We start from the raw sequence: 16701 nt of genomic DNA on the forward strand, positions 1-16701 counted from the left end.
ACACGGAATTGAAAACCTAAACCATAGGATCCATTGAAAAAAGATCAAACTTCTACATAGATCTTTATATAAACATGAACGTTTATATAAAGAAAGTGCTGAAGCCCTACATCATGGACCCAATTTGAAATGTGATGATGTTCTTATTATCCCTAAAGTCTGGGAAATTGTCATCCTAAATTGTGTAAAATAATTCATATATCTTATCTGATTTTTAATGTAATCTTTTTTTTTTCCCCTCTCCAGATATATTTTAATTTAATTCTTTAACATGCTATTGCACGCATAGAGGGATTCCATTGTAAGCGCATGCTTACAATGGAATCTCTCCATTGTAATTGTTAATACAATGTGATTCTCAGTATTTTTTGAATTATCTGTACTGATGATGTCTATGATACTTAGGCCGAAATATTTACTTATTAAAAAATCTTATTACTGTGATTACGTGTGTATGTTTAGTCATCTCAATGTAATATTTACAATGAAACCACTGGAAAATTTTACTGTATGTAGTAATTTATATCCTTTATATTTGTTGAAATGTAAGCACAATTATTGTGAATACAAATTCAAGTTGACAGATGTAATTGTTAAGATCATCCTATAAAATAAAAGGCTGCTGAAGAGTATCAGTTCATTTGTGTGGTTCTTACAAGCATGATGCTTCATCAGTATTACAATTTACTCATATAAATTATCAAACTCAATGGATTGTACAAGGAGAAAACACCCACCTTGTCCAATCCATTGAGCAGAAATATTCTGGAAAGCTAAGTAAATTGTGGTATATCATATATATATTTTTTAGATTTTTTTTTTTTTTTTTTTTTATTTAATAAAAAATTTTTCTTGGTGGGTTTACACAATTGTTCATTTTTAGGCACATAAAATTTTGATAAAACGTTTACTTGTCGAATATTCTGAATGTTGCTTCTACTCTTTCAGTAAAATGATCCTATAATAGTTTGATTTGAGATCATTTTGCCCATCAGATTTTCTTCTACACTACTACCTCCTGCTATTCTGTGTAAACAACCTACTCATCTTTTCAGCACCCATGATTTTATTTCATTTCATTTCATTTCTGACCTCACCCATTCCTTTGTAATAAACAATGTGCAAGTTAGGGGAAAGCTTCATTTTCCATGTTGAGAGTCATGGTGTTAAGCATTTTGTAGCTTGCTTTTAAGGTCACAGTATAGTACACGAAGGAAGACTTCTTGGTTTCGAATCTAGTCAGTGACTAGAGGAAATTTTTCTAAGCCTTTTTTCAACTGGTTCCCGAGTTAGTCGATCTCTGGCACAGGCAAGCGGGTTTTTTTCCTCTGGAAACTCAAAAAAATCAACCGTAGAACCCACACTATTTCAGACATTAAATATATTGTGTTAGGATTAGGGACCACAAGATGGCAGTACTTGTTGAGCTGTCTCTCTTCACTGTGTGCCGCTTAATTAGTGATAACCTTGGGCCAGCTATCTCTGATTGGGTACCAGTGGAGATTGAACTGCCCATTCAGTCTCCAAAAGTTAAATACGGCTAAAACGGCCTCACCTACTCCCTATACGATAATAAAAGGCGTTAGCTGATAGTACATATGCTGCTGTGATGACTAACATAAAATGAGAGCACACAAGGACAGTGTTACTTAAATCCACATGGATATAGTTGAATGTATATATATTTGAATTGATTTCCGAATATTGCAGGTTTTGTTTTTGTGAAAATATAATTCTGTAATAGATCAGGTTACTTTTAAGTCATGCTAGTTTTAGAGAGCAAATAATTTCTGAGTATTTCTTCAGTATATGACAAATAGTTGAGAAATCATGGAAATGAAACAAGTATCTATACTCTTAAGTTTTGTAAATCTGGAAAAAGCATATGACAAGGTACTGATGTCAGAATCAGAGGAGATATCAGACTTAGCTCATTTCTCTATGAAGATGTACTCACCAAAGAACCCCAGTGCAAGTCTCCAGAACTAAATTGAATAACATTGTAACAAATTTGCCATGACAAATAGGCAGGAACAGAAAACTTCAGGTGCATTCTCAATGGAGAACCTATAGAACAAGTAAAATATTTTGGCTATTTAGGTAGAGTTTTTAGTGAAGTTGGCAAATGAAATTTAGAAATAGACAACATAATAAGCAAAACTGGGATGATGGGGATCTAGTTGAATAAATTAATATGGAATTAGAAATTAGCCAAAAACATTAAACTAGCAGTATACAAGACAATGTTCAAACTAGTTTTGAGTATGTTCTGAGAGGCAGTTTAAAAATAAAGCACTTTATCAAAAATTAGAGACCACACATCTGAGAGTTCTGAAAAAATTTGAGCCCCAAACAAATGATATCAATGGCAGAATCATATTAAAAATTAAGACAATGGGAAAGGAACTTGACATTGTTTGCACTCAAGAATGTGTGATCAGGGGTAATCTAAGGTGGTATGGTTACTTACATAGAATGGGAGAAGAAAGGTTAGCAAAACAGATGTTTGTTGCCAAGTTGGCAGGAAAACGACTCAGAAGATGACCAAGGTCTATGTGGATTTGAATCAGTCAGAAATGCCTTAAGAACAAAATGTTGATTTCCACAATATTGGAGTGCTGACAAGTAATAGACGAAGTTGGAGGAAAATTGTTGATAGGAAATTAATAATAATGTCAACTTAATCGTGTAGTGCTGTCATAGTAGCCTGAACATCTCCTTGAGGGTACATATTAGGAAATTGATTGTTAATATTTCATTGAATTTCAAACCAGCATCTTCAGAGCACAACTGCTTGTTAGAGTATGCAGGTGGCAATGAGTATAGGAACGAATTCAGAATCATTCTCATTTGGCACCCTCTAATGTTGCATGAATAGAAGTACTTTACAGTTGATGGGGAGGAGGTTGATGTTAGTTAACCTAACTGTCTCCTTAATTTTTTTTTTCGAGTGCAGTCATACTTGCCGGTGTTAGGAGAATGCTTCATAGTGAATCTAAAACTAGTCCTGACTTGTAATAACTTGTTTATTCCACATTGTTTCTGTTCCATCTAATCCTGTATTGCTGATAAATCTGAAACATAAAGTGCTTGTCGTGAATGCCAGTCCATGTCATGATAGTGAATATATTTCTGAGGCATCTGTTAACAGTGTGTGTGGGGGGATGGAAGTTTCAAGTGTGGTGTGAAGGTTATTTCTTTACTACTTGAGATATCTGTTCTGATGTACCTCCGACATATGTGAGAGGAATATGGTGTCTTGGTCTGGTGTGTTTGGGGATGTGGAGGTAAAAGGCATGTCATTGGCCAAACTTTGTCCTTTGTGAGTAGAGCAGAGTTGCTAGTTTTAAGCGTGGTTTGACTATGATATGAAGGTTATATTGCTTTGCCACTTAAGTTTTTTTTTTTTTTTTTTTCATTGGTACCCTGGACATGTGAGAGGAATAGTGTTTTGATCTTGTGGGTTTCGCCAAGGGGAAGGCATGGAAGCATGTAGTATTTTGTCACTTTTGTAGGACATTATCCAAAAAGTGTGGCAATGGTAGTTGAATTCTGTGACAAAAGCTCCATCACCAGAACAAATAATCCTAGCACTGTGCATTAGTATTTTGAAGATTCCATGCTCTTGAACTGGATGATGGTGTGTGATTGTTTATGCAAGTATCTTCTAAAATGGAAAAAAGGTAGTGAACCATCTGAAAAATATGTGATTATTGTGTCAAGAAAGGGCAGACAGTTATATAGCTATTTAAATAAGCTACAAAGGATTTTAAAGTATCTTGTTCATGGAGCCAAAAAACTCTACAAGATGATCAAAATTAAATTTTCCCTGTTTAAGGCCTTGTAGAGCACCAGGAATACATTGTGCATCAAGTGGAAGCGATATATGCGAAAAATGAAGGCAATTCCAAAAATCACCACCAGGAGCACTGTGTGTAAGAAAGAGAAAAGCAACACGAGTAGAAATAACACCTTTTTATTCACTTTCATTATACATTCATGGGCTGTGCTGTTCTGTTCATTGTGCTGCCCTTCCTGGTATGCATCCTTTGAATGTGTGTGTTCTTTGAACTGGCAGAACAAAGCTGGTTGGGACTGATGTCACACACATACTGTATTTTGCTATCTTTCAGCATGGCAGGTTATCAGGATGACCAATAAACCCTGTCTTTGAGAAATCCCCATAGCCAGAAGTCATAAGGGGCCATATCAGGTGAATGAGGCAGCCATGCAGTAGGAAATGCATGGCTGATCACCCTGGCTTCCATGAAATGTTTTCGAAGAACTTCCCATGCGAATCAACCTGTGTGGAGAAGCTCCATCCTGTATGAAAATAACTGAATCCATGCATAGGCACTGCTGTAACTGTGGCACAAGAAAATTGTTTATCATATCATGATACTGACTGACGAATGTCCTCAAAGAAGAATGGTCCAATGATAAATGAAGCTGTGAACCTGCATCAGCCAGTAACTTTGGATGGATGCAGAGGAATTTGTTGGATTGTATGCGGGTTTTGCATAGCCCATACTCAGCAGTTGTGGGTATTCACGGCTCCATTCAGCTGAAAGTGAGCATCTGCCCACGAAATCATCCCAGCCACTTAGCATCCAACTAAACTTGAGCAAGAAATTTGAAAGTGAACATCAGTCTACTTTCAAAGTCCTGCGGGTGCAACCCCTGTGTCAGTGTTATCTTTAATGGGTAGAAATGCAGAATCTTCCTTAGAATTTTCATATGGCTGTGTAAGGTACATCCATGTGTATTGATGTAGCGTGTGTGTGTGCGTGTTGCAGGAACCAATGCTGTTATTCATGACTTGCTCCACAAATGCAGTAGCAGCTTCATTCACTTGCTGTGAACTGATTGGTTTGCAACCTCTGCCAGGTCTAACTCCTAATGATCCCGTTTCTTCGAAACGACTATTCATTCGTTGCATAGCACATGGAGATGGTAGACCTCATCAACATTTGTTCAGGCAATGAAATTTGCAGAGTACAGCAATACCATTGCAATTGTTTAGGTAGTACAGCTTCACGAGCAAAGAACATCGGGGACAATACCAACCGGAATGAAGAGGAAAATTCCTATGTCCTTCTTTTTAAACTCTCTTGGCACCTGCCAAGTTGTGAGATATGCAGATTCTATGCATTTGGCATGCAGCAAATTTTGGAAGTATTCCCCCCAAGATATTGCTTCTTCATGCTCACAAGTTCCACAAGACCTTATTAAAATTAATTTAAAATACCACTTAAAACAGTGGTATTTTAATTTTGATTACCCTGCACACAGATCACCAGACTGAGGTTTAAAAGTAGTTGTAGAAAGTTTTTTTCACTTGGTAACAAAGTAAATTATATTTGCCAAGAAATTAGTTTTGTTTAATTGTTTATCCAAGTGTAAGCAAACAAAACTTGCACATGAAGTACCTTCATTGACTAAACTACTTGCATATAGAGGCTAGAACATAATTGCTTGGCCCTTATAATTTATTGAAAGTAGCTGTGCTAATCTCTTTGTTCTCCAAATGTTCCCTATAAAAACTAGCTGAAGAAAATGATGGGGGGAGGTACTGTAAAGTAACCTATATACATAATAAATTTGAATAATTGAAAAAGAAAAATGTTGGGAGAGGGGTGGGATTTGACTTGATAAAAATCAAGTTTCTGTTTGGTACATTAGTAAATGAAAATCTGAATTTTTAAGGACTTGATTTTCTTTTATTGAAGGTTTCAAATGAAATGTTTTTTTTTTTTTTAAGTATGAAAGTTACCTATGAGGTGGAGCAAGTTGCTTTGCTGACTTGTAAGTTTGTAAGCAGGACTATCTATATCAAGTATGGGATATTGGATTTGTGAATTTTCACAATAGGCTTCGCCCGTATGCAGGAAGGATCAGTTTATTAATGCTAGTTTACCTGTGGTGTGCATAACTTTTGTAGAGAAACATTTATGAACCTATTTTAACTTGACATTCTTAATGCAATAAAGACTTTCCATTTTTTATGTAAGGTTCTTACTAATATTCTTTTAAAAACTTTCACTGCTCTAAATATTTTATCTTGCACAATATCATATGGACTCAAAGCGTTAATAATTCCAGAGAAGTTTGTGGTGATTTCAGCTATAGGGGAAAATAGTGATTATTGTAACATACTTGTGTATCTTCTGGTTAAAGTGCATCCATGTTTTATTTAAGTATCAGAACTCAAAATCAGCATTTTTGACTTGTCATTTTTTTTTCTTTATGATGTAATTTGCAGAAAGATTATTTTGGTGGAATTATGCAAGTTAAGGTATTTCATAAAGGAAGTGCATATTAATGGCATATTGATGAATGTTCTCGTGGTAGAAATATCTGTATTTCAGTACCTTAATTTGTGTTGTTAAACTAGTTCATTTCAGTAAGCATCTGAAAGGAAAAATACCAAATATTCTTTGCCTAGTAACTTTTTTTTGCAGTTACTCGCTTAGCATGTGTACGTGCACACAGTTAAACTATTCGTTGCTGATATTATTATTGTAAAAGTAGCATTTAAGAAATTGGCAGAGAAGAGAATATTAAGTCAGCATGGTAAAGATGTTGCAGTGAAATAAATGATTATATTTATTTGATGCTTTTATGTTAGTGAAATGTTTGAGAAGAAAATATCCTAAAAGTTATGTTGAGACTGTTAACTAAAGGATTTTTTCAGTACAGAAGGTTAAACTTTAATTTTACAAATGGTAGTTCAAATTAATTTGTGGATAATCATACAAATTCCTTCACTGCAATCATTGTTCCTTCTAAGCTGTGTGCTTGTTCAACCATACAGTTGCTGTTTCACACCTCATTCTCCAGCTCACTATCAAAAAAGATGCTCTCTAGTGAAGTGTGTTTTTGTTATTGTAGTATTATTTCAACAGTAGATAAGTAGCATGTGATTTTTAGAAGTTTTAAGTTTTACCTCACCTTACCGCCGGCGAAGGTTGGTCGATTGGTAGAGCCTCTGCTACTAATGGCTCAGTTAAGTATGTTTGAGCACGGTTAGTAGTTGGAAGGGGACCAAACGTTCGATGCTGTCTGCACACTCTCCCTCGATGAGTCTTTGGACTCCCTGGAGGTGTCAAAATAATAATAATAATAATAATAATAAAAAGATGTGAAAGCATGCAGTACAATTTGTATGTGTATATTTTATGTACATATATGTTCAGCTGAATAAAATATCTAATGTCTCAATTTTTTTTTTTAAGTAATTTTGGGAGCTTATAAATATATTTGTTTTATTTCCTGGCACAGAGTTACTCAGACCTGTCCATTTGTTGCTCAGAAGATGTTGTAACTTCTGCATTTGCTTCCCTGGCTTAAAGGGAATGTTGACTACTTTGTTATTTTATTTACTTTCAAGATAATCAGCAGGCCTTTTCTTTCTGATTCATTTATTAAAAAGAAGAAAAGAATCCTGTCTGCTATGAAACGCTAATTAATAGCAGATAACTACCAATAACCACTATGGTATTTGCATTTTCTTTCTAACAACAATCCAAAAGAAATTCAATAAATAAATAAACTGAGAGAGAGAGAGAGATAGAATTCTGCATTTGTTTGAAAGGAAGTAACAATTTAAGGGAAATACTAACTTTCGTTTGGAAACATTCATATAGAATGTGAAACTAAAGTTATGATTAACTCTGACTCTGCTAATTATTGAAGTGTAACTTTAAGAAGGTTACATTTGGTGCTTTCCTTTGCTTGTGAGAAAGCTTGCCTAAACAGTTATTTGCTATTTATTTTTTTTTTTTTAAATATTGAATAAATTAGAAAGTTTCAGTGATTTTAATTCACTGAATTACATAAAATTAAATAAATTATTGTTAACTTAATGATGTGAAACATTTGCTGTTCCACTGTAGTGCTTTTCTATAGTGCACACATATCACTTGAAGTTAACAAACCTTCAGATCCTTGAAAACAAAAATTCTTCCTAGTGTTAAATGGATAGTTTGCTTCTTTTTTTTAACCAGTTAAATATTACTAAAATAAAGAGCCAAAAGGCTTCATTTCAGTGATGTAAAATTACATAAGCAAAGTGGATATTAGATCCAGCATTATTTCAAAGCCAAATGTAGAAACTATGCAAGTTGCCCGAAGAGCTTGCAGGAATACATTCCTTGGTTATCCCTGAGTTGCCTTAGTGTGGACTACTTAGGCACTGACCAAGCATCTATATATTTGCCTTTTATTAGTCCACTTTGATGAGGTTTCACTGGCCTGACAGCTCTTTCAAACTCATTAGTTCTCTTCAGAGACCAGGCAGATTAGAGATCGTCAGTTATTTCTTTTCAGAGACCAGTTGGTCTCTGAAGATAACCGACCAGTTCAAAACAGCTGTCAGGTCAGTGAAACCTTATCAAAATGGACTAATAAAAGGCAAATATGTAGATGTTTGGGCAGCACTTATGTCTTTTAAGTAATCCATACTAAGGCAACTTGGGGATGCTGAGGAATGTATTCCCATAAGCTCTTTGGTCAACTTACAAAACTTTCATAGTTTCTACATTCGGCTTTGAAATAATGCTTGGATGTAATATCCACTTTGATCATGCAATTTTGCATCACCAAACTGAAACCTTTTTGTTCTTTATTTTAGTAATTACTTTTATGCACCGACCAAGAGTTCGCTTACAAAACATTTCTGACATTTCAAGTTCCTTAGTACTGAATGAGCGTTTTTGCTCTCTTAAAGTTTATGCCTAGTCTTTGAAGAGAACCAACCCGTTCGAAACAGCTGTCAGGCCATGAAACCTTATCAAAATGGACTAATAAAAGACAAATATATAGACACTTGGGCAGCACCTATGTCTTTTAAGTAGTCCACACTAAGGCAACTTGTAAATGCCGACCAATGGTCAACTTGTAGTTGACCACCACTCTGGTCAACTTATGAAACTTTCATAGTTTCTACATTTGGCTTTCAAATAATGCTGAATCTAATATCCACTTTGCTTATATAAGTTGAAATATATTAGTTTTTATATGAAAAAGGTAGCTTACAAAAAAAAAAAAATAATAAAAACTTTGTTTTATGACAGAGTATGCTTTGCTGAAAGCAGAAGAGAATGTGAGATGTAAAAGACTGAAAAATGACCCATGTAGTCATAAATATAAAACTTCTTAGGTGTAGACCTAAGAAGTTTTATATTTGTATTGGGCTATGAAATTTATTGTATGGTAAGAACAACTGATTTATTTTTAAATACTTTAATTTTAGGACATGCGGTTGACTGTCATTATAGTAATCTTGTAGTCACCAGGAATTGTTTATTAGAGTAGACAGTCTGCTATAGTGAATTTCCTTTAGCATTATACTTGTGGGAACTTTGGTCAGTATTTTCAATAGTTTTAGTGAGTGAATTTGTTATAATGTTGTTTGTATAGTGAGAGTTGACTGTATGTACTAAACAAACAAAACAAAAAAAATCATTCTTTACAGGGAAGTAAAGATAATATGAGTATCGTGCTTGTTACTTTGCCTGGTGCACCTACCCTTTCAGAAGAAGCTTTACGGATTGAAGCAGAATTAAATAATATTTTAGAAAGAAAAGTTAAAGGTAAAATTTTATTTATTTTTATTTATTTAAGATGTCTTCATTGTAAATTCATAATTAAAGAATTCAATTTTTAAAAGCACTTGGCACTTTTAAAACTTAATTAGTATCTAATTGATTAAATGTTTTGTAGCTGAATTGACTTCCGTATTAGTTTATTGTATTGTAATTGCAGTATATTCTATGTGGTCTTTTTTAACTTGATATATTGTAAAATATTACTCTACTAATTTGTCGTTGTCATCAAATTCCTGACATTACTTAGTAATGTCAACTCTCCAACATTATCAGAGCTTATATTAGAAAAACACTTGTTTTGATAATCTTTACTCTCCCATTCTGTTTAAGTGACCATGCCACCTGAGATTAGCTCTGCTAACACATTCCTGGATGCTAACAATGTTAAGTTCTTTCCTAATATCCTCATTTTTAATGATATTGCCATTGATGCCATCTGTTCACGCCCCCTAATCTTTCTCAGGACTCTACTAATTTGTATAGAACATTAATTTATTATAAGGGTTAATGGAATAAATACAGCAAATTATAAATAATTAAATACAAGTTTAACCAATTCTATATTTTGTCTCAGCCACTGAGACATCATCAAGGAAACAATATTAAAATTTCATAAACCCACACACACACACAGTTGCACAAAACGGTCAATGCTGTTAGATGGGAGAATTTGATGCTAAGAATGAAACTTTAATGCTTAGAATTAATTTCCCGAATCTTGGGAATACTTAGTCTATTTGAGTTTTAAGTCAGCAATTAGAATTGAAGGAAGTATAGGAAGATGATTTAATGTTAAATCTGGTGTAAGACAGGGATGTACATTATCCCCTCTGTTATTCATCATCTATATGGATCACATTATGAAGGATTTGAATTTTATGTTATTTATCATCATGTTATCTATTAGAACATGATGATGAATGTTTTGTACAAGGAAGATGCTTATACAATGGTACATTTAGATTTTGCAAAGGCTTTTGATAGAGTGCTATACCCCAAGTTGGAACATATAGGATTGGTTGATAGATTCGTGAATTGGATAGGTATCAGCAAGTTGTGTATTGCAGGCAGCGCAGCATCCTAGAAGAGGAAAGTCACTAGGGATGTGCTGCAGGGGACTTTTTTGGAACCATTGTTATATAATTTGTATATAAATGATATTGGGATTGGTTTAACTGGTGATATACAACTGTTTGCAGATTATGCTGGAGAGTGTTGAGGGATCAAGCAGATGTTGTGGCTTTAGAGGTGGCCTTGAATAGATTGTATACTGGGCAACAGTATGGAGCTCTCAATTCAGTGTTACAGAGTGTAAGGTACTGAAATTTGGTAGCCAACAATGGGATGTAAAATATGTACTTGGTGGGGAAATTTTGGAGGAAGTAGAGGAGACAGGAGACCTTAGAGTGGTGGTGGACAATGATCTGAAGTTCAGAGGTTATATTGTGCAAGTTGTGAGGTCATCACATCAAATTATTGCAATGATGCAGAAAATCTTAATGTGCCAAAATAGAGGTATGAGGTAAAGAGATATAAGGCCTTCATCAAGCCTCATATGGATTATTTGATTCTTTGGTTTTTGTAGTGATGAGAGCATATATTGAAAAGGTCGACCATCTGCAATATCAGAACATAGCTATTTAGCTTCATTCCAGATGTCTTTTGAAATTAGTTAAATGATGTGACTTGTGATGTTTATGGAGGAGGATAAAATGGTGCTTTAGTTTGTGGTTTTGATATTTTCATGGTGTTCTAGTTCTTTTCATTAATTGGAATTAATACTTCAAATTTGGCAGGCTGTGTTTCCTATTCATGAATAATATCTGTTGAATACAGACTGATATAAAAAACCAAGTTTATGCAGAAGGTGAAATTTTGGCCCTAAGAATTCTTTTAATAAGAGTAGTCAATAAATTTGTAAAACTTTGCTTGAAAGTCACTGCCATAATGATTATTTTCATACTGTTCTGATTAGCTTGAATGATAAAGTATAAACCAAATTAAGACGTTCCACTTAATTTCACCCTTTCAAAAAAAAAGTCCAGACTTGATTATTTATTATTTACATATTTTTTATTTTTTTGGACAAATTTAAATATACAATTATAACACATCTCTAAAACTTGATTTCACACAGTTTGGTTATTAAAACTGTGAGATTATCTTCTTAGCAGAATAGCATTCAAAACACAAACTAGTCTGCCCTTCTCTAACTTTGTGAATCAAGCTAAAAGAGAAGCTGAATTATTTGCTCTCAGTCATAATGTAATGCAAATTGCTAACCTATCAAACTAGAATAACAGACAATCCTCATTATTCTTCCTATACTCTGGACCTTTTCTTAATCAGCTCTCCCAGCAAATACTGTAGATGTTTACTTTCCTCCCAGCCATTCTCAACCTCATAACCTATGGACTATAACAATAACAATAGGATCACCTCTAGGATTTCCACACTTGATTTCTGTGGTCTGATTACTATTTCTTTTCTCCCAATCCAAGCATCTGCTCTTACCAAATGACTGAAATAATCATTACTGGAATGAAGGCCTTCATTCCCCTCTCCACCTCAACCTCCTGAACAAAGACTCTATTCAAGTCTTTGTTCTCTAAAAATTGTGCCTTTTGTAGTCCTTGATAAAAACATCATCAAATTCCTGACATGTATCCTCCAGGGGTGTACAGGATATGATAGTACTACATGAAAAATTTACATCATTACTAACTTCCTATCTACCGTATCAATACCTTTGTACTGTATCAATCAACCTATATCTTGGTCTTCCTCTGGGTCGTTTTCCTGGCAGAGAACACTTGTTTTGCTAATCTTTCCTCGCCCATTCTGTTTATGTGACCATACCACCTGAAATAATAATGGCAAATATCTGTTGGATTTCTGCTCAGGACATGGACTGGTTATTACTAACACCATGTTCCAACATAAAAATGTGCACAAATTCACATGGAGAGAAGAGGCTAGGAATAAGAAAAGTCTCATTGACTATGTTATTGTTGATAGTGATGTTTTCTCCCTGGTGCAGGACACCAGAGTGTACAGAAGATTTGAAATTGGAAGAGATCACTATCTAGTCTTGAGCAAGATAAAATTGAATTTCATATTGAAAAGAATAACATGTAAGAAAGTTTTAAAGTGAATAAAAGTTGAGCAGCTCTCAGATGTGAATTGTAGACTAAAATACACAAAGATTATTGAAGAAAAAATGAAAGAGTTTGAGAACAGGAATCAAACCTTGGAGATTCAGTGGCAAACTCTGAAGAAAACATTGATTGATTCAGCCAGAGAGGCATGTGGTGAGGTTGTCTATAAGGATAAAAAAATCAGAACTCCCTGGTGGACACAGGAAGTTAAAGAGGCAGTGAAGGAAAAGAAGAAAGCATATCAAAAGTTCCTGTCAAATAAGTCAGCTTGTGCTCTTAGAGAATATAGAGACAAATGCAAGAATGCTAAACACTGTGTAAAACTAGCTAAACAAAAGTCATGGGAGGACTTTGGCAAGAATATAGAAAATAAATATCAAGAAGGTGGCAAAATATTCTGGAGGTTGTTGAAGAAGCCTAGGAATGGAGGAAAGCGTGCTGCAAAAGGAATTAGAGATGATAAAGGTGACATGAAAACGGGAGAAAAAGATATCCTTGAAGTATGGAGTAATTACTTTGAAAAACTGCTAAATGAAACAAGCAGTGATGACAGCACGGTGATAAAAAACACTGACCAGGCATGCAGTCAGGAATACATATCCATACTTGAAGTAGAAAAAGCCATCAAAGGCTTGAAATGTGGAAAGGCAGCATGGTATTTCTGGTCGAATAGATGATATTCGACCAGAAATGCTGAAGCATGGTGGTATAAGAGTCTTACAGTGGCTCCACTGCATAGTTCAAAAGGCCTGGACAGAGGGACGAATTCCTGATGATTGGAGTAGAGCTCTCATAGTACCCATATATTAAAAGGGAAATAAAACTGAATGTGAGAATTACAGAGGTATTTCCCTACTGAGTGTTCCTGGCAAGATCTATGCAAGTATACTTGAGAAACGGTTGAGAAGAATTGTGGAAGAAAAGCTTGGTGAAGAACAAGCTGGATTCAGGCCAAATAGAGGCTGTCAGGATCAGATCTTCACTTTACGACAAATAGTCGAGAAAGCATGGGAATATAACAAAGATCTGTATTTAAGTTTTGTCGATTTGGAAAAGGCATATGACAAGGTGCCAAGAGAGAAGCTATTCAATACGCTGCAGTTATATGGTGTCAATGGGGCGTTATATCAAGCAATACTTAGTCTTTATTTCTGAGAACAAGAACCAGTCGTCTTGTTCTCAAAAATATCCTCTGAATTAATCCCATAGAAACTCTTCAGCAATTTGAATGTCTCAAATCATATCTCACCTTTTCCACCTATCAACCAATTTTTGCAACCCACAAATCTTCAACCTGTTCTCATAAGGTTCATTCCATAGCCCTGCTATCATCTTGGTCACTCGCCTCTGGATCCTCTCAACCTCCTCCCCATCAAAATGAAACCTAGGTGACCAAATCTGGGCTCAATACAGAGGAACAATAACTTGCTTGTCTCTGCTCATCAAAGTATTCTTCAGAATCCAAATGATTTGATGAGCTGATTTAGCCACTTTTGCAATGTGTCACCTACACTTCAACTCCCTATCCACCAAGACTCTTCATCAATCTCCTTGAGTACAGTTCCACCAATGTAGTAAACTGCTGCTAATATTTTCACCCCAAAATGCATAACCTTACATTTTGCCACATTGAATTGACATCCATTCTCCTTAGCCCAGACCTCCAATCTATCCAAATCATCTTGCAAAATTTTGACATCATCTGCATTCACTATTGCCCTATCCAACTTTGCATCATCTGCAAAAAAAATGAACTGTTCCTCTCAGATTCTTTCCTATATCATTAATGAACAAATTAAACAGCAGTGGTCCAAGAACAGATCCTTGTGGCACACCACTAGTCATAGGCTGTCTTGTGGATTCTACTCCTGAATAAACCACTCTCTGATATCTCTCCGTCAACCACCCTCCTATCCATCCCCATATGCTGCAATTTATTGATTAGAATTCCATGTGGTATCCTGTCAAAGGTCTTAGCAAGGTCCAGTAGAATCACTGTAAACCCATTACCCTTATTCTGTTCAGCCATCACTGTGTTATAATACATGAGCAAGTTACTGAGGCATGACCTACCCTTCACAAAACCATGCTGTCCATACAGTATCCCATTTTCATCTATCCAATCTTGTATTTTCCTCTTGACTATTTTCTCCAAGATCTTGATAATGATTCCTGCTATGCTGATTGGCTGGTAATTTTCAACAGCAGCCTTGGAACCACCTTTATGCAGCGGAATTATTTTCCCCTCTTTCCACCCCCTTGGGATTGACCCAGACCCAAGGCTCAAATTAAACAAAATGGTCAAGGGCACTGACAATTCTTTAGCCGCTTCACGTACGACACGAGCTGGTATACCATCCAATTCCACAGTTGTATTGACATTGAGGTTCTGTAATAGACTATTTACCTCTACTTCATTCATCACAATTCCAGTATAAGCTGTTGGTTCTTCCATTCCTGCAATGTCACCACTTGGATGATATACTCTTGCAAAGTGCTCGCTCAGTAATTCCACTATATCGACTGATTCGGTTACCTCCCTACCCTCAGCATTTCTTAAAAATCATTCTGCCATGAACATTTCCCCTTTACTTGCAACATATTGAAAAAACTGTTTGGGATTCTCTTTAGCCTGCATGGCCAATTTTCTTTCGTAATCCGCTTTTGCTTTTCTTACCACCCTTGTTACGATCTTGGCCTGAGCTTTATACTGTTCCTGCACCTGCTAGTCACCTTTCTCCTTAAATTCCCACCACAGTTGTTTCTTTTTTTGCATCTCAAGCTTAATAGTGTTATTCATCCATTTAACCCCTACTTAATTTATTATTCGGACTCTTGGTATACATTCAACCATTGCCTCTTGCAAACACTTCTTTACCACCTCTCATGCACTATCAACATCCATCCCTTGCAGTTTTACATGCCATGGCACCTGAGCCAAGCACACTCCTAAGTTTGTCATACTTACCAGCCCGGTAATTCCACATGCACTCTGTCTTAGTTGTAAATTCCACTCCTTTAGCCACCTCCAAAGTCATGACCTTATGATCACTCATACCTATTGGTGGCAACATGGTCATGTTCGTTACAGCCACATTCTCAGATGTAATTACTAGGTCAAGCACTCCCTGCCCCTGGTATTTTCCACTACATGCATTTCTGGTCGAATATCATCTACTCCTGCTGCCTTTCCACATTGCAAGCCTTTGATGGCTTTTTCTACTTCATGCATGGATATATATTCCTGACTGAGTGTTTTTTACCACTGTGCTATCACTGCTTGTTTCATTTAGCAATTTTTCGAAATAATTACTCCATACTTGAAGGATATCTTTTTCTTCCATTTTCATGTCACCTTTATCATCTCTAACTCCTTTTACAGCACTCTTTCCTCCATTTCTAAGCTTCTTCAACAACCTCCAGAATATCTTACCACCTTCTTGATATTTATTTTCTATGTTCTTGCCAAAGTCCTCCCATGACTTCTGTTTATTTAGTTTTACGCAGTATTTCGCTTTCTTACATTTGTCTTTGTATTCTCTAAGAGCAAAAGCTGACTTATTTGCCAGGAACTTTTGATATGCTTTCTTCTTTTCTTTCACTGCCTCTTTAACTCTGTGTCCACCATGGAGCTCTTATTTTTCTATCCTTGCAGAACCTCACCACATGCCTCTCTGGCTGAATCAATCAATGTTTTCTTCAAGGCTTGCCACTGAATCCCCAAGGTTTGGTTCCTGTTCTCAAACTCTTTCATTTTTCTTCAATAATCTTTGTGTATTTTAGTCTACAATTCACATCTGAGAGCTGCTCAACTTTTATTCACTTTAAAACTTTCTTACATGTTATTCTTTTCAATGTGAAATTGAATTTTAACCTGCTCAAGACTGAATAGTGATTGCTTCCAATTTCAAATCCTCTGTACACTCTGGTGTCCT

The 16701-nt window shown here is 35.4% G+C and overlaps 1 protein-coding gene across 1 annotated transcript in view; it reads left to right on the plus strand.

The window, feature by feature from the left end:
- The window catches only part of LOC150095112 (protein phosphatase 1A-like), a 194716-nt gene that overhangs the window by 125574 nt on the left and 52441 nt on the right, over positions 1–16701 (plus strand). The window contains exon 4 of the mRNA XM_090410848.1: positions 9476–9593. Coding sequence (XP_090266974.1) covers positions 9476–9593 — 118 coding nt within the window. The remainder of the gene's footprint in view (positions 1–9475; positions 9594–16701) is intronic.

The sequence above is a fragment of the Typopeltis vanoorti genome, chromosome 21 (assembly GCF_054136105.1).
Source record: "Typopeltis vanoorti isolate ZY-2024b chromosome 21, IOZ_Tvanoo_1.0, whole genome shotgun sequence".
NCBI classification, from domain to species: Eukaryota; Metazoa; Arthropoda; class Arachnida; order Uropygi; family Thelyphonidae; genus Typopeltis; species Typopeltis vanoorti.